Below are 23,668 nucleotides of genomic sequence, written 5' to 3' on the forward strand. Positions count from 1 at the left end.
ATTCATTTCAAAGTTTTATGTATATTTTTTGCAGTTGTTTCTATAATTATGTCACTAAACTTTTACCTTGAAAATAGGATTCTATAATATTAATATTTTTATAATCTATGCACTTGCTGTTCCATTAACACTTTTATTTTACTAAGTATGGGCTGCTCCTTTTAAATGTTTGCATAGTATACCATGTTGTTGTAGTATAATAACTTCACCATTCTTATTCTGGTAGGCATATAAGATTATTGCAGTACTTTGCAATATTGTAAACATTACTGTAGAGAACATTCTTACATATGTGTATTATATAGTTAACCTACTACTTTTCCTAGAAGAAACCGAATATATTCAATTTATAACTGGATTCTAGGTCATACTGCATGGATATTTTTAGGGATTTGAATACTTAAAGCCTGGTGAACCTTTGGTTTTATTTGTTTACATTTTGCCAACTATATGGAGATGACTCTTTTCACTTAAATCAGTGCTGCTGCTGCTCCCTCCCTTCTCTCTCTGTCGCTCTGTCTTTATTTCTTAGTCTTCTTGTCTGTTTGTCAACCTGTTTGTCAACCAGTCTGTCTGTCTTTTGTACTTTGGTACAGTAAAATTAAGAAGTGTTTTTACTGTCCCCTGGCCTCATGCTTTACAGTTGCTGTTTTGTATTCTAAGAAAGTATAGTGTAGAGGACAGTATCATGATGGGGATTCTAAGAAGGATAGAGGACAGTACCATGATGGGGATAGTGTTCAGAGGCAGCAGCATGTTTAGACGATGCTTCTGGGCTGCCTGTCCTGAAACTGTCCTGTCATGTATCTCGTTTTTTAACTACATTGCTTTATTTATCTTATGTATGTTTGAGGTATTCTTCTGGTCAGACTGGTACATGTCATTGGGGAGGTTACAGAGCCTACTAAGCTGCTCTTGCCTGGCTTTGTCAGAACGATACAGGGAAAGGAAAGAAGGACCAAGAACAAGATGCTGTACTTCGATGTGGGAATTTATAATTTAAGACTGTGTAGACTCTAAGTTCTTTGTTTGTCTTCATCTCCTTTTCTACTGGTCCACAGTCATTAGTTTTCAAGTTTAAGATATTTATTGGCTATGAATATTGTCTTGACCCAGCCTTTCTAGAATATTGCACAAGAATTTTCTAAGATAATGTTGAGTACATGAAATGGTAAGGTGCTTTCCATGTATTTCTGCCTGGCTTGATTTTGGAAAACGTTGTTAAATACTGTCTCTTCTTCCTTTTCTCCCGCCCTCCCTCCCTCTCTCCCTTCTTTTCTCCCTCCCTCCCTCCCTTCTTTCTCCCTCCTTTTCCTTTGTCCTCTCCTTTCTGGTCTCTGTTTTCTATTTTCGGTCAGGTTTCTGGGCTGTTGACAGCTGGGTCTTATACATAGTAGGCAAGTTTCCTGCCACTAAGTTGTGCCTCTAGTCCTTTACAGTGTCCTTCACAACATTAATTTCTTATTTGAAATCATTGTTTAGCTGGCAGTAATCGTCCACATTTATTTTCATTGCAAATTGCTGTACTGTGTTTTTTTCCTTGTGGTGTATTTTCTCATTTCTCCTGTTTTTATGCACCGTTCACTTATATCGTGTGTGTGTGTGTGTGTTTGTGTGTGTGTATGAAATGAAACTTAAGTAAATGACACTTTACTGGTTCAAATTGTCATGGAACTTTTAATATGCTATATTCTGTTTTCTGTGTTTATTTTGTGTCTGAATTACGATTGTCATTCGTCAACATGTCATGAATTTTCTAGAACATTTAGAGTAATTTAAGACTTTAACTTAGGATTTTTAAACCTGATACATACATACATACATACATATAATATATATATATATATATTTATCACTCTCACTTGTTCTTTATTTCTGTGCATAATTACTAGAAAAATTTAAAGAAATAAGTGTTTGACACTATAATCAGGAATTGTAATGAACTGAAAAACCAGTATAATGAAAAACTTTTCATGGAGTGACCATTGAGTGAATGTCATGTATCTAGTTTTTTAAATAAATATCTGTTATGATTAAAAAAATGTAACAAGTTGGACGTGGTGTCAGATACCATTAGTCACATCCTGTAGAAGGCAGAGCCAGGCTGATTTCTGTGAGTTTGAGGACAGCCTGCTCTATGCAGTGAGTTCAGGGCCAGCCAGGACAACTTAGTGAGGCCCCATCTCTAACAAACAAGGAAGAAAGGAAAAGAAGCACCATGATCTCTAATAGACACTTTGCTTTTTGTGGCTATAGAAGTTGTATTAGTCAGCTTTGCTGTACTACAGCAAATCTAGATAGTGAATGTAAAAAGAAAGGCTTATTTATTTGGCTTAGAATTTCGGAGGTTTTAGCTTATGGGTGGCTCATTCTGTTTACTTGAGGCAGTAGACCATGGCAGGAGCACATTGCAGAAGAAGTGACTACCTGTGTCATCCAGGGAGCAAAAAGAGGGAGGGGTGAGTTCCCAGTATCTCCGTCAAAGGCACATCTTCAGCCACAGAACTTCCTTCTGTTACGCTCCATTTTGTATAGGTTTCATGACATCTTCCCAGCATTTATGATGGGGTCGGATTGGGACAAACTCCAGATTCTATAGTTTGGTGTGTGGTGCCAAAGGTGTAGGCAGCTCTGCCCTTCCATCTCTGCTGCTTGTACATAGGTCTTTCTCTTGGCTTGGATTCACTCTCTGTGTACAGCCCTCCTTGATAGATGTCTTATGTCTCTAACATCTAGGGAGTCTCCATCACAACCCAGGTGGAGTGGAAGTTTGGGTTTCCTAAAAACTCAGTTGTGTTATTTTTGTTTTAATCCCAGGTGTGGGATATGGGACTGCCTTAGTTTGTCCACAGCTGATAATTGCCTTGTGTGGCTAGGAGAGGGACTCTGAGGACTCTGGGAGAGGATAAATATGAAACCCCAGAGAGTGAAGGGTTCACTCTCTCCAGGCGACAGACAGAGGAGCAGAAGGCTGCCTGCTTGTCCTGCTGTGGACTGCTAGATATCCTGACGACTGAGACTGCTATTTTCTCAAAGAACCCGACAACTCTAACCAGCCAGAACTGAGAGGTTTACATTCCCTTTCCCATCTAACCTTTTCTTTCTTATCTCATGTACGTGTGTGTGTTTTGGGGGTCAAGGGAGAGTTGAAAGGGAGGTAGAGGCTTAAGGAACCCCAAAGAAAATAGAGGTTGAAAACTAAGGCCTACACTTCCACACTTTATTCACTTCCACAGCTTTATTCAGTGACCTCAGGGCTTCCAGGCAGGGACTCCCCTGTCCTGTGTTGCTTAGTCCCAGTGGCTCTTTGAAACCATGATGGAAGGTTTCATAAGTCATTTATGGGTTCTTGCCATGTGGAGGACACTGCCAAGTTCACCTGCCAGCTTTGGGTGGACCCCTACTCCCTTGAACCACATTAGCAGCAGCTTTTGGTTGCCATTCTTTCCAGGAGCCTTATGCTCTCTTCCACAGCTTGGAAGCTTAGCTAGGTGGGGTCTTGCACCTTTCTCTTTATTTCAGTGCAGATCTGGCCTAAGAGAGAGCTTTTTATAACAAAGCCATTCTGTCATTATCCTGTTAATCTGTTGTTAATCTAGTAATGAATGAATGCAAAACAAGGATGGAGCCTTTATGTCCCAGTCACATCTCAAAGGTTTCTCTTGGTATATAATTAATTGATGACTTTGGTGCTTAATCCTACCCCATCCCCTTAACACCACCTATAGTGCCTCAGTTTGTAATTCTGGCTACCTGAAACTCACTACTTAGACCAGGCTGGCATGAAACTCACAGGGATCCATTCACTTGCTTCTGCCTCCTGACTGCTGGACTTAAAGGCATGGGCACTACACCCAGCTGCTTTATTTTTCTAACACAGGAGATTTTGGGGGGGTACATTCATGCTATAGTCCTAAAGTTGGAAAATGTGCTGAAAAGTTGGTGAGACTTGTGTCTAATTCTTGTGTTCATACATTCAAGATTGCAAATAACTCTAAGGTAATATTTGTGAATGTTTTACTATTTTGTTGATTTAGTCACACAAATAACAAAAATTGTGAAAATGCAACCTAGTCCCAAGAAGTCTAGTCCTTAGGCACTTTCTCTGATTCTGCAAATTATTTTGAGTATATAATTATTATTCACAAAGAAGTGCTTCTAAGTCCTGTGTTTTCAGTACTCTACAGCTGACAGTTTATTTTCAAGAGATTAAACGTTCCATATGCTGAAATTCTGAAAATAAAATGAGCATTACTATTCTGGGAGTGTGTCTTGCCTCATGTTTCACTTGACATAATCATCCAGTTCTACTGCTGTCTTCCTCAGACTATTATTATTTCCTGTACCGATAGTTAAAATAGGACAAATATCATTACAGTGGAGATTATTTCTTAGAAGATGAACCTCAGTTTCTGTTTATATCCAAAAAGGCAAGTACATGAGGAAGAATGACTGACAGTGAGTTACATTCCTTTAACTGAAAATAACCCTTAGATATGGAAATGTGGGATGTGATGGTTACAGATTGTAATCCAGGCTGTAGAGCTGAGTTACTGTTCAGTTCCTGTGTTCAGTATAAAGAGAATTTTGGAGGAAAATACAGAACTGTGATTTATAGAGTTTTGCATAACTTAATGTTAGACAGCTGAGGACAGTGGCAAACATTGGGTTAATATTGCTTCAAGAGCCCTGGCTTTTCAGTCCTTTCATTTAGTGAGGGTGGCTTGACCGAGTGGCTTCTTGCTCAGCCTTACTTACTTGTTCTGAGGAAATGGTTTAGTCTAGTTCCTACTTGAGCTTTGATGCTAAATGAAATGACGTATGCAGGGCCTGTGATAGTCTAAATTGTACAAGGGTTCTTTGACGAGCAGTCCACTGTGAGTACTAGTGGGAACAAATGTGTTAAAGAAGGGTCTAAGTTTAAAATACTTGCTTATATCCAGTTTTTTAGTCCTGTAAATACTGTTGTATAGATAATATCTAGGAAACATGTTTGACCAATTGTTTCACAGAGGTCATGTACATGTATGTGCCTGTGCATGCATGTGGCTGTGAGTGTATATGTGTGTGTATGTGTGAAAGTGTTTGTGTTTTAGAGCATGTGTATGGGAATGTGAGTGTGAGTGAGTGTGTATGAAATGCTTTCAGTAAATTAACATTTTCAGTAAAATTCAGCAGGCTCAGTATGGTACCTCACATATATTTGATAATCCGGAAGTAAAATAAAATATAGGCAGCACTAACCCAGGCACACTGCGTTTGAAGTGCTCTGTTTGCAATAAATTATCTTTGCACTTTGTGCTCAGTTTTGCTTATTTTGTAGAAGAAAGGCAGTTCCCAGTGCACACACCTGTCTTTAGCCACACTTTTCCAGCCCGAGACGAAATCCAGCCAGTTGGCATCTATATTTCTAACTCATTGGGGAGTTTCTAGTTCTCAAAGATAACTTTGTACTAATACAAGTGTAAGTTAAGTCATGAACACAGAACAGTGAAGACCAATTATCACACATATAATCTGTCCCATTTTAAGTTTCATTGAGGTGTTTTGAGACATTTCTACTCCGTTAATTTTCACTTTTGAAGAAAACTATTTTAATCATTACCCTAAAATTTGGTAGAACAGTCTCTTTCACTATCCTGCTCAGGATGTGGTTGTTGAGGTTCTCAAATGTGAACTAATTTTCTACTTAAAAAGTGTTATGAATGCTTGCAGTTTTATGAATGGTTTAACCAGTGAAATAATGAGTCTGTGTTCTCAGCAGCCAGGCATTTAGTGCTGGCCTTCATCATTGGCCTTCAGGTGGCATTTTATAACCTTGTATAGCTGTGCTCTGACAAAGGAAGAGTAGCTGTGGAGGAATACCTTATCATACTAATTTTCCTTCCTTGGCCTGGCCATCTTTGTTTCTGTTAAGGAACCATAAGCCCGTTATTTTCAGAAATACTCAATTTCTCAGGTTTTACCTTTATGCATAGCAGTTTTACCTTTTATTATTTCTGCTTTTCTCAATGGTTGCTAGACATGTGAAACTGTTTGCCTACATCTTTCATTTCATCCTCACAGCAGCTCTGGAAATTCAATAGATAGTTGATATTTATGTAGACATTGATGCGCAGCAAAGTTGACCAAATTGTTGAAGATCACTTCTCTGTTAAGACATAAAAGTGATTGATTTTTTTTTTCCTGCCCAGACCAGTCAGTCCATATAGGATTTTCATAGCTTAAAGTAGTAATGCCAGGATTATTTTTAAAATGATTATCAGAATCTCCTTGTACTCGTACTTGGTATGCTGTTCACCTCTGGATTTTTTCTTCCTGCCTTGATGGTGACTTTATACTGCCAGGCTGAAGAGGTTTTTGGTTTGTGTGGTTTTCTCAGAGTCTAACAGGAAGACATTTTATGTTCTTACTAGTTATGTCTTCAGCATATGACAGTTGCTTGCCTTGTTTGTTAATTGTACTATTACCAGTCTTTCTGCTATTCCCTTTCCATCATTTGAGTATTTTAAAGTCTTTGCTGTTGTTGTCTTAAAATGTTACCATTGTTACTTTTCCTTGTCTGGTGAATAAGCTTGAGGAAAGAGGGAGGAAAATTAATAAGACACTTGAGACTTGAGGGTCAGGGTGGAACAGGTTTTGGTATCCTAGTATCTTACCGGTAAAATTTATATGATCCTTACCTCTGTGGCATTTATTGAGAAATAACTTTTTAAAAGTTCTTTTATTGTGTGTGTGTTTGTAAGAACTTCATATTTTTTTCCCATTTAGTTTTGCTTGTACTAATCTGCCATAAGGATATTCCATTATATAATACAGTCTCTTTGAAAGTTCTTATTATTTCTTCTGGAGAAAACTCTAGGTGACAAAAGGTTATTAGTATTCAAGGTATAATTCAACAAATGAATATGAAGCAATTGATGTCTTTTCAAAGGAAAGCTCAAATTGTTACAAATCTGAAATTCTCTCCAGCAGCAGAAAGACACACATGGTATATACTCACTTATAAGTGGATATTAGCCATATAATATAGGATAAACATACTAAAATCTACAGACTTAAGGAAGCTAAACAGCAAGGAGGACCCTAGGGAAGATGTTGCATTCTCATTCAGAAGGGAAAACAAGATAGACACCGGAAGTGGTAGAACAGGGGGAACAGGATGGGGTCCTACCACAGATGTCCTCTAAAAGACTCCACCCAGTAGGGGATGGAAGCAGATGCTGATACTCACAGCCAAACTTTGGACAGAGCTCATGGAGTCTTAATGAAAGAAGGAGCATCTAAAATGACGCGGAGAGGACAAGATCCACACAAGGAGACCAACAAAGCCAAAAACAGGTTTACCCTGAGGGGACTGCAGAGACCGATGCATCAACCAAAGACCATTCATAGAGAGGACCTAGACCCCCTGCTCAGATGTAGCCCTTAGACAGCTTGGTTTCCATGTGGGTTCCCTAGTAAGGGGAGAAGAGACAGTTTCTGACATGAACTTGGTTGCCTTTTCTTTGATCGCTTCTCCCTGGTGGGGTAACCCAGCCATCCCACAGAGGAAGAAGATCCAGGCAGTCCTGATAGGACCTGATAGACTAGGGTCAGACAGTAGGAGAGGAGGACCTCCCCACTATTTGGACTAGGGGAGAGGGATAAGGAAGGAAGGTGGAGGCAAGGTGGGACCCAGTGGAGATGAGGGAGAGGGTTACAACTGGGATACAAGGCAGATAGATTGTAAATAATAATGATAATAATAAAAGACAAAAAAAAAAAGAAATTCTCAGTTTGTTAAACTCTTATTAGCCCCTGTTACCAGATTGAAACTGTTTGAGGCCCATAGTTGTGTCAATGATTGTAACTTTATTTTCTATTTATTTTTGCACTGTATTTTGGATTACTTTTCCTTCTAACATAATTCTAAAATTACTATATGAATTCAGCATCCCTTTTTTGTAAAGAATGTTATTAGATAAATGTTTAGAGGCTTAAAGACCTTAAAAAATTCTATGTTCCAATCACCAGGAAATGCTGTTAAATGTAGCTTGGAATCTCATGCCAAATACAGTCAGTCCTTGCATATCTGTAATTCTTTACCTGTGAATTCAGTGAGTTTCAGGTTGGAAATATTTGGGAACAAAAATTGTGTTTGTACTGAATACGCAGACATTTTTTTCTAGTCATTCTATTTTCCCTATGCAAGATGGCAAGAGAACTATTTACATTACATTTTTTACATTGTATTGATTAGCTATTGCAAGTAATTTATAGACACTTGAAGTTCTATGGGGATGTGTGTGGGTTGTATGTAGAGAGGATGCCGTGTTGTTCATATGAGGCTATTGAGAATCTCACATACCACGGTTGGGCTAGGATTGGGTGTCTTCCTGGAACTAAATCCCCACAGATACAAAGGGAGAGTGACTTAGTGAGAGTTTCCATTGCTGTGAAGAGACACCATGGTCAGGGCAACTCATATAAATGAAAACATTTAACTGGGGCTGGCTTACAGTTTCAAGGGTGTAGTCCATTATTGTCATGAAGGGAAGCAGTGTGCAGGCAGACATGGTGCTGGAGAAGGAGCTGAGAGTTGTACATCTTAATCCGAAGGCAGCAGAAGGAGATTGGCTTGAGTTTCTGAAACCTCAGAGCCTTACTCTCTAGTGACATACTTCCTCCAGGAAGGCCACACCTCCTAATAGTGCCATTCCTTATGTGCCCTTTGGTGCCATTTTCTTTCAGATTACCACAGAATTACATTTATTGTTTATTTTATTTTGTTCTATTCATTTTTAGCACTACTTATTTAAGCTATACCATAGAACACAGTTGAACTACTCAAAGAAGAAGTAGGGATTCAGTTCCTTGTTGGGAAACTAAAGGCATGTTACTTGTGAAAGAGCTAGTGTTAATATATATTGCTTTATGACTTAAATATCTAAAAGAAAGTGAGTTTGAATTGTTCATAAATTGTTCATATTCATTAAAAGCTATGCATGTGTGATGCGTTTTAAAGCTTGTCAATCTGCAAGTTAGTTTGGTTTTTAAAGTAGGCTTTTTTTTTTTTAAGATTACCCTATGATGTTTTATTTATATTACCGAAAGTAGTTTAAATGAAATATCAGTGCAACAAAGCCAGTGGTTCAGGAATACCTTGATGACTTGACATTTCTTTATCCTGGTTCCAAAGCTCAACTGGCATACATCAATGTGTGCTTGGAAAAGAAAATAATATGTGGTAGTTAAAAATTCCTGTATAATTTTTATTATTATTATTTATTGTCACCAATTTTTAAAAACACAGGGCTACTTAGTAGTAATAGAACTTTAAACTTTTGGCTTATATTTTTAAGCAAGATGTTAGTATATAAATTCACATTTGTATTTTTTAATACCTCCTTTGGTTCTGCTGTTTTCATCTTTTAATAAAATTTTTTTGAGCCAGGAGTGGTGGTGCACACCTGTAATCTCAGCACTCGGGGAGGCAGAGGCAGGCAGTTCTCTGAGTTTGAGACCAGCCTTGTCTACAAAGCAAGTATAGGACAGCCACGGCTACGCAGAGAGGCCTTGCCTCAAAAAAAAAAAAACAAAAAACAAAAAAAAAAAAAAACAAAAAACAAAGCAAAGCAAAAAAATAAATAAAAAGAAAAAGATTTTAAAAAAGGAATTATTTTTGGGGGTTTATTGATTTATTTTTAATTTGATTTGATGTTTTAGCAGTTTTTATATTTCAGTTGTGTTTATTTACATATGTCATTTATTATATAAGTATTTGGCTTCTCTTTAATATGTACTTGCTCTATAATGGTCAACATTTCTCCATGTTTAAAAACTGGCAACATGGCTACCACACTCAGGAACGCTGGACCTGCCCCTGGCCTGGGCAGCATAGGGCAGCTGGCTCTGGTGGCATTGGTGCGGGAGAGCTGGCCCAGATGGAATGAGTGTGAGTCACTTGGGCAGCACAGGAGAGCTGGCCTTGGTGGCACAGGTGCAGGAAAGCTGGTGGGCTGACCAGCTCAGCTTCCACCCAGGTCCAGATCCAGGGCTTTGATGTGATGGCCCACCCCAACATCCATCCCATGTATGAGCTACTAGAGCATGGGAAGAGTCCAGTCCCACAGGTCCAAAGCTGCAGGACCTCCATGACATAGGACAGCAGCAGGATATCCAGAGGAGTCCTACAGAGGATCCAGTACTGAGTGATTCACTGCAATGAACATTTGAAATAAAGCTTTTTGGGCAAAAGGGTGCACGGCAAGCTGTTCTCTCTCTCTTTCTCTCTCTCTCTTTTAATTTATAGTTTTAGTTTTTGTTTTCTTTTGAGGGGGAGGTTGCAAGGGTGGAGGGCAAATTTGAAGGGTGGTATTCTCTCTCTCTTTTGTGTGTATGTGTTTAAATGTGCATGAGTGTGGGAGCACATTTGAAACCAAAGTTTGATGTTAGGTGTCTTTGTCAGTTGCTCTTTATTTTATATACTGAAGAGAATCTTTAACTTGAACCACAAAGCTAACCTCTTCAGCCAGTATAGCTCTTCAGTGTTCTCTGGGGGTGAGGGTAGGGATGGCGTTCTGGGTGGGGCTGGAGGCGTGCTACCAGTCTGGAGCCCTGTACTCTGGTCTGTGTGCTTGTGTGGCAAATGCCTTTACCCATTGAGCTATCTTCCCAGCCTGTGAGATTCTTATTTGTGTAGCTAAGTTATTCATTTTGGATTTTTTTCTTCAGCTTAGCATTAAAAACCTTCTAGCATTTACCCTGCCTGTAAGAATGAAGTGGTTCCTTTTTTTTATTTCATGGAATATAACTATACGTAATTCAGTCAATTAGTCTATAATCTCAAGTATGCCAAGTTTATTCTTATTTCTTTTTTTTTAAGATTTATTTATTTATTATTATACAGTGTTCTGTCTGCAGGTACACCTGCACTCTTGAAAGGGCACCAGATCTTGTAGATCATTGTGAGCCACCATTTGTTTGCTGGGAATTGAACTCAGGACCTTTGGAAGAACAGCCAGTGCTCTTAACCTCTGAGCCATCTCTCCAGCCCTTGTTCCTATTTCTTAAGGCTTTTATTAAGTTTCTTAGGGTTCCCTCTATATTTTTTTATTGCTGAAGACCCGTGACAGGACAGCACATCTTGGCTGAAACACATGGCCTGGGCATGAAAAGAGAGGAAAAGGAAGGGCTCTGCACTTCTTAACCTTTTAAATGACATGTTCCCAGTGACCTGAAGACGTCTGTTAGACTCTGTCTCTCAAAAGTTCCATCACTTCCCTTCCAACTGTTCTAACCTTGGAATACATGGACCTTTGGGGAACATTCCAGATCCAAACCAACAACTTCCTAAGGTCAGTTGTGGCTGAAATAGTACATTCCTTATCCATTTTTTTTTTAATGCTTAGCAATTGATGCCTGTTCTTAGCTCATTACAGACAGGCTGGCCAAGTCCCGATGTGCTGTAAAGACAGTGTGTAATTTATTGGGGCTCGTAGGGGCTCAGTTAGTAAAGTGGTGCTGTGCAAGCATGGAGATGTGCATTTGGATAGACAGTCACCACATACAAAGCAGGCAGTGCTGGCCTGTCAGCCACCCCAGGCTCTGATGCCCTGGCTCAGCTAGAGACCCTTCTCAGACGAATGAGGGACGTTGACCACCGGCCCCACCACATGCATGTGTGCATGCTTGCAGGGCACCTGTGCACAAAGAACAGTAAAAAAAGAGAGCGTGTAATTGTTGAAAGGACGTAAGTGACCCACAACTAGAGTTGATAAGCTTACACCTATTTGTAAGTAGAGCCGGGAAGTGCATTATATCCAACTGTGACAGTCAGCTGTATAGAAAATGTCTGTGGAGATGTTTTGAGTATCTCTAAGGTGTTGCAGCATTGCTATTAATATGTTCACATTTTGATTTTTTTTTTTTTTTTAACAAAGAGGCTTATTTAATTTTTCCTGATGTCAAAGTTAAGGTTATCATTGTATATGCCAATAGCCTCTGTACTCACAGGTTTATATTTTAGAAAGATAGCTAATTCAGTATCACTTGCATAATACCATGCTTAAATTTTGAATTTGTTTCCTTAAGTAGTTGATCTACTATTATAATGTTTTATTTTGTATATATACTGTAACTATAGTTTGCTGCTACTATGTTTGCTTTTTCCTTTTAAAGACATGCTCTTTTTGTTTTCTTTTTTAATTAATTTATTTTTTTCTATAAATTATAGTTTATTCACTCTGTATCCCAGCTGTAGCCCCCTCCCTCATCCTCTCCCAGTCCTACCCTTCTTCCCTCATCTCCTTCTATGCCCCTCTCCAAGTCCACTGATATAGGGAAGGTCCTCCTCCCCTTCCATCTGACCCAAGCCTATCATGTCTCTTCAGGACTGGTTACTTTGTCTTCCTCTGTGGCCTGGCAAGGCTGCTTCCCCCTTAAGAGGAGGTGATCAATGAGCCAACCACTGAGTTCATGTCAGAGACAGCCCGTGTTCCCCTTACTAGGGAACCAATTGGAGACTGAGATGCCATGGGCTACATCTGTGCAGGGGTTTTAGGTTATCTCCATACATGGTCCTTGGTCTTAGAAAAGACCCCTCGGCCCAGATTTCCTGGTTTTGTTGCTCTCCTTGTGGAGCTCCTGTCCCCTCCAGGTCTTTCTATCTCTTCCTACTTTCATAAGATTCCCTCCCCTCTGCCCAAAGTTTGGCTATGAGTCTCACCATCTGCTTTGATACCCTGGGTAGAGTTTTTCAGAGGCCCTCTGTGGAAGGCTCCTGTTCTGTTGCCTGTTTTCTCTCTCTTCCAATGTCTGTCCTGTTTGCCTTTCTGAGTGACGATTGATTATCTTATCCTGGGTTCTCCTTCTTGCTTAGCTTCTTTAGGGTGTACAGATTTTTAGCATGTTTATCTTATATTTTTTTGTATCTAATGTTCACTTATAAGTGAGTATATACCATGTGTGTCTTTCTGCTTCTGGGGTACCAAACTCAAGATGATCTTTTCTAATTCCCATTTGCCTGCAAATTTCATGCTTTCCTTGTTTTTAATTGCTGAGTAGTATTCCATTGTGTAAATATACCACATTCCTCAGTTGAGGGATATCTGGATTGTTTCCTGATTCTGGCTATTATGAATAGAGCTGCTACGAATATGTTTGAGCAAATGTCCTTATTGTCCTTGTTATATATTTGAGCCCCTTTTGGATATATGCCTTGGAGTGCTATTGCTGGATCTTGAGGAAGCACTATTCCCAATTGTCTGAGAAGTGCCAGATTGATTTCCAAAGTGATTGTACAAGTTTACATTCCCACCAGCAGTGGAGGAGGGTCCCTTTCTCCACATCCTCTCCAGAATGTGTTGTCACTTGAATTTTTGATCTTAGCCATTCTGATAGGTGTTAGGTGAAACCTCAGGGTCATTTTGATTTGCATTTCCCTGATGGCTAAGGATGTTGCTCAATCCTCATTCGGAAAGGCAAATGGGATGGACATCTGAAGAGGGCAAAAACAAGGAGCAAGACAGGAGTCTACCCTTGCAGGCCTGGACCTTGCTGTGTGGACAGGCTGGTCTTTCCAGCAGCAGCTCCTCCAGCCATTGCTCTCTAGTACTAGGATTACAGTCCTGAGCTCCCACACTTGACTTACTTGTAGAGATCCTTGTAAGTGCTTTTCTGCCTTTGTTCATGTCTTTGTTAGTTTTTTGTTGATGTCTGCCTTTTGTTCATTTTATGTTTTCATTAATTTGAGGGGATTTTGTTTATGGCTTAGAGTACCACAATCTTTTCATTTATCTTCACTGTTGCTAGACTTTGAATTTCTGATTCAGCTTATCTTTATCCTTATTTGATTATCTTTAAAATGGTTGTTTGGAGCATTAGTTTTCTTTGCACGGTTTTGGTTTTGTTTTTGTTTTGCCTTGTTTTTAAGGACAGTTTTTAATTTTCTTTTTCTTTTTTTTTGTGTAGCTTTGGCTGTTTCGGAACTCACAGAGATCCATCTGCCTGCCTCTGCCTCCTGAGTGCTAGTATTAAAGGCATGTAACACTGCCACCTTGCTTACAGTTTTGTTTTTATCCTTGTTTTGTAGTGTTTTTTTGGGGGAGAGAATGTACATGCAAAACAAAAACAAACAACAAAACTCAGTAGTCCCCTTCCACAGACTTTGTTTAAATTCCCTTAGTAACTACCATGTGTGGATGTTGTCATCAGTTTCATAAGATTAGGAAGTGAACTTAAAGAAGTTAATTCATCTGATCTCAGTTTTATTCTGAGTTGAATTTAGGTCTTTAACTTTCTACATTCCCTTCACTATACCTAAGCAGTGTTTCTTGTACTTGCTAACTTCTTGTATCACAATTTGGATTACTGAAGGAATCTTCTTGTCTGTTCTGTTACCTTTAGGTTAATGTTCACTGTCTTTCTAAAATGCCAGTCTTTTCATTGATAATATAACAATGGCAAAGAAAGTACTTTGAATGATGTAGTTTATATCTTTCCCTTATGATTTAAATACTTTGTCTATGCTACTGACCAGTCACATTGCAAAGTTGAGTTGCAGCTGTTGTAGTCTGTCAGACTACATGTCCCAATACTTGTTACTTACTTGCCATAGTTTGGATGCCTGTCCTTCCAAAGATCTGTGCTTAGTGGCAGTACAGGTGCTACTGGGACGTGTAGAACTCATATGTCACTAAAATCCTTACCCTGGGAGAAATGTGAACAATGTCTCCCTTTCCTGAGGTCCTAATGACAAGCCAAAGTATAATTCTGTCAGTTCATCCTGGGGCGCCAATGAACTCATTGTGCTTACTTATAGAGCGTAGGAGAGGACAAGAACTTGGTGACCCCAAAGGAGCCACACTGCGAAGTCTTCACCCAGCATAGATGATGACTTCCCCATAGCTACATAGAGCCCTCTTCCCCTGTGCTCAGGGATGCTTGATCAACACAGCACATTTCATGTGTGGTTTTGGTTTTGGTTATATTTTGGCCTTTTTGTTTTGTTTTTAAGTTTACTTCTTTTTTTTCTTGAGAGAGAAAGAAGGAAAATGATATTGGGTATGTAGGAAGGTAGAGAGTATCTAGAAGGAGTTCTGGGAAGCGAAAGAATGTGTACAAATATATTGTTTGAAAAATAATTTAAATGCCAGCGTATTAAAAAGACAGCGGGGTGCCTAGTGAGAAGAAATGAGGTCTAAGGGAAGGTGTCCTGGAGTGTGATATGAAGACTTCACCCTGTTTTTTTATTTTCTGGTTACTTTTAAGTGAACAGCTTCTTCTAGGAGTGCAGAGCAGAAACCTTCCTAAGACCTTCTCTGGACGATGGCGAGCTTGCGTACTTTTGCTACAGAACCACTTCAAATCTTGTTGGCTGTCTTCATGTCTGCTGCTATAATGTCACGGAATCAGTTTTCTTTTCCCAAAGAGATTGTGATTGTGACTTTTGTTTCACCTCTTCCCAGTATTGGGTTGGCATTTAAGGGACCAGAGTTTTAGTTTGGGCATGGCTTGTTTACTTATGTTCTTTCAGGCAAGTCACTCTATCGTTCTGGGCCTTAGTGATCTCATCTATATATAAAAATATTAATGTGTTTTGACTCTTTACTCATATTTTACAGAAACTCTTTTGTGATTTCATGAAAAGATGTATGACATATTGGTAGTGATGTAACAGGGGTTTCACCTTGACAAAAAAGTACTTGGTTTTACTCCTTGATTTACTGTGATATGGAAATCCTAACATCTGACATTTCTTCAGTCATGAGAGTAGGAGGTGACTCCTAGCTCGTTTCTAGATAGCTTCAGGGTTGCCTTTGGCACAGTGTTGGAGATTCCAGTGATCAATTGGTCTTTCTGTTTTGGACTTGCAATGAGCAGTGCCTCATGGCTGGCTAAGATGCTTGCTAGAGGAATATTATCTATGGAGCAAGAGAGAAAGAGAAAGTGATTGGTTCTTATATCCTCCTCAGGGCTTTGCCCTTCATGACCCCAGGACATCCCAGCCAAGTTTTGATCCACAAGGAGTCTCTCCATCCCAATAGCAGTGTCCTGGGACTAACACCTTTAGCATGTGGAAACATCCAATATGCAAACTGTGGCACCATTCTTCATTTTCTAATCTTGTGGGTTCTTTCTAGCTATTAATAATGCTTTTTGTTTCAGGGCAGCACTTTTATTATTTTATTCACTAGCAAAAGCACTTTGGCTCCTGAGGTTTAAACAACTGAATTCTGGCCTTTAGTTAGACAGTTGGCAGCACAGTAACAGGATGCACTTGAGCTGCCCAGAACTAGAAGGAACATGTGGAACAGGAAAACTGAAAAGGCATGCGACTAGTTTCTTGGTTTATTGGTGTTTCATCTTAGTAGCATAGGCTGCCCTGGAAGACAAATGTGCTTTTTGGAAGGGGTGTTGTTTTTGAAAGCCTTTGAAAGCCTTTAATCCTCAGCAGCAGTGTGTTTCCTTCTTACTTTGACAGACACACCCACTTTCCTCCAGTGGAAGTGTTGGAGGAAGGAAGGCAGCAGATAGATGCTGGTAGTGTTGAGGTTAAGCTCCAATGCTTAGTTAGGGGTTGAATCAACTTACAGTTAACAGCCAGCACATTTGTTAGAAACTCATAATAAATAACAAAACTGTGAGATCTCTTTGAGCAAATAAAAAAATACTCTCTCCTTTTGTATGTTCTTAACTAAACATAAGCCATTTTTGTGGTCATTATGCACTTTGATTTCGGAATATAACCTCTCACAGTAACACTTCCTTCAAACCTTTCACGCACTGGGTTTGTACTCTGTGAAATTTCACAAAGGTGGTTGTCAGTACAACCTTTGTTATTGCCTTAGTTTGCTTTCTGTTGCTGTGATAAACACTAAGACCACAGAAAGCAAGCTGGGGAGGAAAGGGTTTATTTGGCTTACACATCCTACTCTCAGTTCAGCCTTGTGGGAAGCCAAGCAGGACCTAGAGAAATGCTACCCGCTGGCTCGCTCAATTTATCTTCTTATAGAGCCCAAGGTCACCAGCCCAGGTTCACTGCCCACAGTGGCCTGGACCCTCCCACATTGATTACTAAAGAAGAAAGTATGCCTTGCTATGGTGAGAACACTCTCTCATTTGGGGTTTTTACTTCACAGATGACTCCAGTTTGTGTCAAGTTGACAGAAAGACACAAATATTAACCAGTACACCCATACTTAGTGTGAGAGTTTCAGTGCTCTATATTCTTGCCAGCAGATGACAGCCATTTTATTTTTTTCTCATTCTTTTAAACTATGGAATCATTTTGTTGTGTTAATTTACTTCCCTTGTTAATAATGGACATTTGGTAATGCTCTCTTCTAAGTCCCATTCAGTTTCTTCTTTTCAGTTTCTGTTTTTTGTTTTTGTTTTTTTGTTGTTTTTTTTTTCTTTTATTGGAGCATGTGTTCTCCTGTTGGATTCACAAGAGTTGTTTGTATTTTCTGGCTAGGCGCTCTTTGTTGTATGATACAAAGCTCTTCCATTCTGTGTTCTGCTTTTGCTCTTCTTTTTTTTTTTTTTCCTAGAGATCTTTCAAAAAATTAATTACTTTTATGGTCGTTGGTCTTTTGCCTGCATTAATGTCTGTGTGAGGTGTCAGAAGCCCTGGAACTGGAGTCACAGACATCTGTGGACTGCATGTGGTTACTGGGAATTGAACCCCTATTCTCAGGAAGAGCAGTCAGTGCTCCTAAATGCTGAGCTGTATCTCTAGCCCCCAGTGGAGATCTTTAATGGACAGGAACAAGGAATCTTAATGTAGTCTAGTTTATTAACCTTTTCCTCTATTGGTTTTGATTTATAGATTGTGTTATGAATAAAGTTATCTGCCTACTTCAAGCACATGGAGATGTTTTTGTATTTTTTAAGAAGCTTTATTATTTTGCCTTTTATATTTCTAGTTGTAAATCATTGGGATTGATTAAATTTGTTTTGCATTCATTCATTTTATGTGTATGAGGGTTTTATCTGCATGTATTTGCACCATGTGTGTGCCTAGTGCTGGCAGAGGTCAGAAGAGGGCATCTGATTCTCTGGAACTGGAATTAAGGGTGGTTGTGAGCCACCATGTGGATTCTAGTAACTAAACTCAGGTCCTCTGCAAGAGCAAGTGCTCTTAATCACTGAGCATCTCCCTAGCCACAGAGGTTGACTTTGAGTTTGATATAGGATTTGCTTTTTGCTTATTGAAAAGGCCATTATTTTATTAATTCTCTGCTGTGACATCTTTGTTATAAATTAAGAATTCCTATATGTATGAGTTTATTTTTAAATGCTCTTTTTTTTATTGGTTTGAGAATCATTGCTTCAATACTGTCCTGTTTTAGTTACTGTAGATTAGAAATACCCTTGATGATCTAATAGCATAGGTCCCAGATTTTATTATTTTAAAGCTCTTCTTGGCTATTTTTGCATTTTAATTCACATTTATTATTAGTTTCCAAAGCCAAGCTACCTGTGGTCTTATATCTTTATAATGGCCTTGGAACATTTTGATTACAGACCACAAATACTATTATTAATCCCACTTTATGGATGAGGAAACTGAAGCAAGCACATAGGTAGTAAGTGAGGGAGCTGGAGTACCGTGAATTTCTGGCTCCAGTCAGAGTCTCAAAGCAGGGATTTATGAGAGATATGTGCATTAGACATTAAAGAACTTTGGAAATCATAAAGAGCTCATGGAAAAATATTTACATGGTATTGTGTAGTAAAAGGTATTGTTTATTGTATGTTAAAAACTATACTTCTTTTAACCCTGACTGTATCTGAATTACATGGGCTTGTATAAGTGACTCCTGGGCTGCATTGCTATGACCTCCGGCTTTGGAGCAGAGCTCGATACAGGAAACAGTTCTGGATTTCTTGTAGCTTAATGTGAGGGAGATATTATGTGTCTCTGTTTATTACAATACAACGAAATAGATAATTTAAAAACCATTTAATTGAGAATGGATAATTTCCATTGCTAACTCCTGTAGAGCACTTTTTCTTTTAAAATATTTGATTCTTATAATAGGCTTATGAAGTCAGATTGCATTCTGTCCCTTTTTGTAGATGAGGAAACTAACTCCTATTTTTCTTTTTGGTTTCTTTGTTTGTTGAGATAGGGTTTCTCTGTGTTAGTCTTGGCTGTTCTGGAACTCACTGTGTAGACCAGGCCTTGATCTCAGAGATTGCCTGCTTGGAGTGTGCCACCACTGCCTGTTAAGAAAACCAATTCTTAATCAAGTTCACCTGAGCACATTGCATGTTCATTATAACATTATTGGTGTTAGTCAGGGTATTGAAACAGCCTGAACTAGACACAGAAGGACAAATGTCATTTACATATGGCATCTATAAAAAGTTGAACTACTAGCAACAGGTTAGAATGGTAGTTGCCAATGATTATCACACATAGAAATTGGGATATTGACCCAGAAGCATAAACTTCTAGTTATACCATGAGTATGTTCTAGAGAGCCGCTGCATGCCAGAATGCAGATAGTCAATAAATCTGCCTGTGTTGTTCACTGTTGGGAGCACACAGGTACTTGCTCTCATGGAGCACTAAGGAAGCAGGTGTGTTAAACACCCAGGGCCCTCTCACTAATGGAGGGGAAAAAAAAATACCTGTTTCCTGAGCTGGAGAGATGGCTCAGTGGTTAAGAGCCCTGGCTGCACTTCCAGAGGTCCTGAGTTCAATTCTCAGCAACCACATGGCAGTTCACAACCATCTATACTGGATCTGATGCCCTCTTCTGGTGTGCAGGTGTACATGCAGATAGAGCACTCGTGCATAAAATAAATAAAATCTTAAAACACAAAAACAAAAACCTGTGTTCCTGCCCAGAAGGCTGGGAGTGGATTTTGTTAAGGAGCCCTCGTCTTTTTTGCTGTCTGCAGAGGCAGACCTCACTCACCTTCTGTTGTAAAGGGAAACCTCACCCAAATGATTATTCCGTGCACTCTTCTCTGTAGACCATGGCCCGTCCTTGGGGGACAGGGAATGTCTCAAGTACTTTATGGGCTGCTGGCCTCTGTGCTATCAGTCAGAAACAACATTAGATTGTAGCTGTAGAATTCACGCTCATGGTCACATGTATTTCGTAAAAGAGTTTCTGTACAGTCACACCTTAAGCTTTATTGTGTACCTTAAATTGGACTGATTGTTGTCTGGAAACCTTTTCCCAAACTGTGTTGTTTTAAATACGTTGACAATGAACTGCTTGCAGACTCCCTGAAGTCTCATCCAGGTTGATGAAGTCAGTCTGCACTGGGCTTTTATTCTTAAACTCTTTGCTTGGTTCTCTTTGTTGTCTGGATACTTGCAGAGAACCCACCCCTTCAGTTCACTTCTTGCAAATGTTCCATAAGTGTCTTCTATACCTCTATCATGCATGTGTATGAGTGTGCACAGGTGCACACACAGAAGCAGCTAACTGTAGTGATGATGTATTAATTCAGTTGTGATAATTTTGCAATATGTGTGTATACTAATTCATCACATGTAAAGCTTGAATGTACGTTTTGTCTTAAACATGACCAGTGACTAATCATACAGTAATATGGAATTTATTATTAATATATTATTTTATTGATAATTTACTGATATGTTAAGAACCAGGGTTTGGAGAATTGCCTGTCAGCATATGGGTGTTTAACATTAACATTATTATACTGTTGTGTGACACAGATCTCCAGAAGCTTTTTATCTTCCAAAATTTGAACTGTATACCTGTTAAGCAACAGTCATTACTTTTTCCAAAGTTCCCAGCATGTACCATTCTCTTTGTCTATGAAGTCTACAATTTCGTTAGATACCTCGTGTAAGTTGAATTGTATATACATACAGTATCTGTCTTGTGTCTCTGTGTGACTGACTTACTTTACTTGCTGTAATTTTTTCACAGTGTGTGCATGTTGTAACAGGACAGACCAGACTTTCCTTCTTTTTTAAAGGCAGATAGTATTTTACTTACTGTATGTGCATGCCACATTCATGTGTCCATTCATCCACTGTTGTGCATTTTGTCACGCTGCCTTCTGCTGCTCTGAATAGTCTGACTGAACATGGGGAATGCACAGATCTCTTTGAGATTGTTGTCAGCTCCTTTGGCTATCTAAAGTGGGATTGATGTTCTCCTTCTAGCACTTTAAAGTGAATGACTCATAGCTGTGGCAGTGTTATGTCACATTTGAGAAGGAAAAGGGTTTTTCTTGACTAAGCATTTATGAGCATCATGCTGGCTGCTCTGTGGAGAGACCAAGTGTGTGGGCATGATGGCCTCTTCAGAAGGTCTCATCGCCAGTGATAGTACTGCTATGGGAATAAGGTTGCCATAAGAATACCATTCTAGGGGGCTGGAGAGATGGCTCAGAGGTTAAGAGCACTGGTTGCTCTTCCAGAGGTCCTGGGTTGAATTCCCAGCAACCACATGGTGGCTCACAACCATCTATAGTGAGATTTGGTGCTCTCTTCTGGCATGCAGTATAGAACACTATATAAACAATAAAGAAATAGATCTTAAAAAGAAGAATACCATTTTACCTAGGACATAATACACAAGAAAAATGTGATTCTACCTTGTTCAAAACTGTGGTGTTAGTGCCCAGACAGTTCTAGTAACTAAAAATAATGGCTCGATTGGTGCTAGATTCTATATAAGGGATCAGTCTAAATTAAAGGACATCTTGGTTGTGTTGGAAGAATTGGCATTATGACAGGATGGGAATTGTGAATGCTAAAATACTAGTGTCCTCTGGGTTAAATATTTGTTGCTTAGGAAGTTTGAAACTGTTTTAATTCTGATGTAATACATAAAAACAACTTGAATAAAAAGGCAGTTATTTTTGCACTTCAAGTATTTTCCAGAGATGAAAAAAAGTAGATAGTTGATGAAACAAAGCTAATATTGCAATAATTATTACTCTTTTTCACAAGCTTTCCAAGAATTTGCAAGATTAATTATATATGCTAATAATATAGTTACATAGAAATGCATTTATCATTTTTATTTTCAAATGATATTTGAATTCCTTTTCTATTTGTGTATAAATTTCATATTTGAAATGTATTAGTTTTAGTATTTAGTTGCATTTAGTCAGTCTAGAGAGTGACCTTTTAAAATCTCTGATTATGCTTGAAACTTTTGAATATGAAGTAGAATGTGTGGGAGTGGGGAGGTAGCAAGTAGAAATTACCAGAAGTATGCAGAGAAGAATCTCACAGATTTAGAAGAACATTGGAATAACCGAGCTGCTAGGGAAGCCAGTAACAATTGGTCCAGCAGTTGGGTAGGAAAAATCGAGTAGTTTTGTTAGAAGAATATAGTTTCAGTCGGTCAGTTTCCAGTTACATTTATTCAAGGTGCATACTCCTTGGAGAGTCTAATTGGTCTGTGTAGGGCATCATTATGGATATAATTTCAACAGCATGTGGAACAGGACACAGGTAGTCCCTAAAGGAAAACCAGTCTTAATCAAAGCTTTTTAAATACAGCATTTTATTATTGTAAAGTAAAAGCTCGTAACAGAAGATGCTTCTTATCATTAAGGAAACATTCAGTATTTTGTTTAAATAAATATTTCAAGGTATATTTAGTTCCTTTTATGGTATTCTTCATTCCACTAGTTCAGTAACCCATTTTGTTAAATTCTCTTTTTTTTTTCCATTGCAGGCAGCTATCAATGGTGTAATACCCCAGGAAAATGGCATTCTACAAAGGTATGTTATAAAACATATAATGGTCTCACAGCAGTTTATTAGAATGAAGAAGAAAATGTTACCAATGTTGGGGGTTTACTTTTTTTTAAAACCTACTATTTGTATTTTATGTATATGCTTGCATATATGTAATCTCAGCATTTGCGAGCAGTGCCTGCAGAGAGGCCAGAAGATAGCATCGGGTACCCTGGAAATGGAGGTGAGCTTTCAGGTGGTTGTGAGTTGTCACGTGGGTGTTGGTACCAAATCTAAGACCTCTGAAAGAGCAGCCATTTCCATATTGCTGGCTCTGGGTTCACTTTTTAGTGGAGCTGTAGACTTTTGGTCTATAAGTTCATTAATATAAGCATTGTTCTTTTTATTATTTGTTAATTAGTTCTCTAAAGTAGTTAATTTTCTAAAGTTTCCAATCCCCCACCCCTACTTCTTTTTTGGAACAGGGCTTTGTGTATACCATCTTGCCTTGAGATTCCTATGTAACTGCATCTGGCCTTAAATTGTTTTTTTCTTCTACTTCCATCTCCCAAGTACTGTTAGAACAGGCCTGGGAAGTGTTATTTTAACTACAAAATCTATATATTTTTGCCAGTTGGATAAAATAAACTTTTAAAGTGATTTGGTGTTTTTAAATTTTAAAGAAAACTTTCTAAAATGACCCTTTTAGTTACAAGATGGAAGGAACTGAAGGTAAGACATGGCTCAGTAGCTGCCCAATAAGGTTGTCACATGACAATTCAGGCTTTCTCTCCAAGCTCACCACACATAGTCTTTCCCCTTTCCCAGCTGGCTTCTAACAATTTGTAACAATTCCAGGAATTCTTTAATAATCATTCATCCCAGAGCATAGAACGATTACTGTATCTGAAATATCTACTGGTAATATATGGGTTTGTTTTATTGGCTTTGTGTCTTTTTTACAGGTAAAATTGGAAGGCGATTTAAAAAGAGAAC

At 38.7% G+C, this 23,668-nt stretch overlaps 1 protein-coding gene across 1 annotated transcript in view; it reads left to right on the top strand.

Moving 5' to 3' along the window:
• Positions 1-23,668, top strand: part of Faf1 (Fas associated factor 1) — a 294,629-nt gene that overhangs the window by 34,729 nt on the left and 236,232 nt on the right. Inside the window, exon 3 of the mRNA XM_060366116.1 lies at positions 22,671-22,717. Coding sequence (XP_060222099.1) covers positions 22,671-22,717 — 47 coding nt within the window. The remainder of the gene's footprint in view (positions 1-22,670; positions 22,718-23,668) is intronic.

Source organism: Meriones unguiculatus, chromosome 12 (assembly GCF_030254825.1).
Source record: "Meriones unguiculatus strain TT.TT164.6M chromosome 12, Bangor_MerUng_6.1, whole genome shotgun sequence".
Lineage (NCBI taxonomy): Eukaryota > Metazoa > Chordata > Mammalia > Rodentia > Muridae > Meriones > Meriones unguiculatus.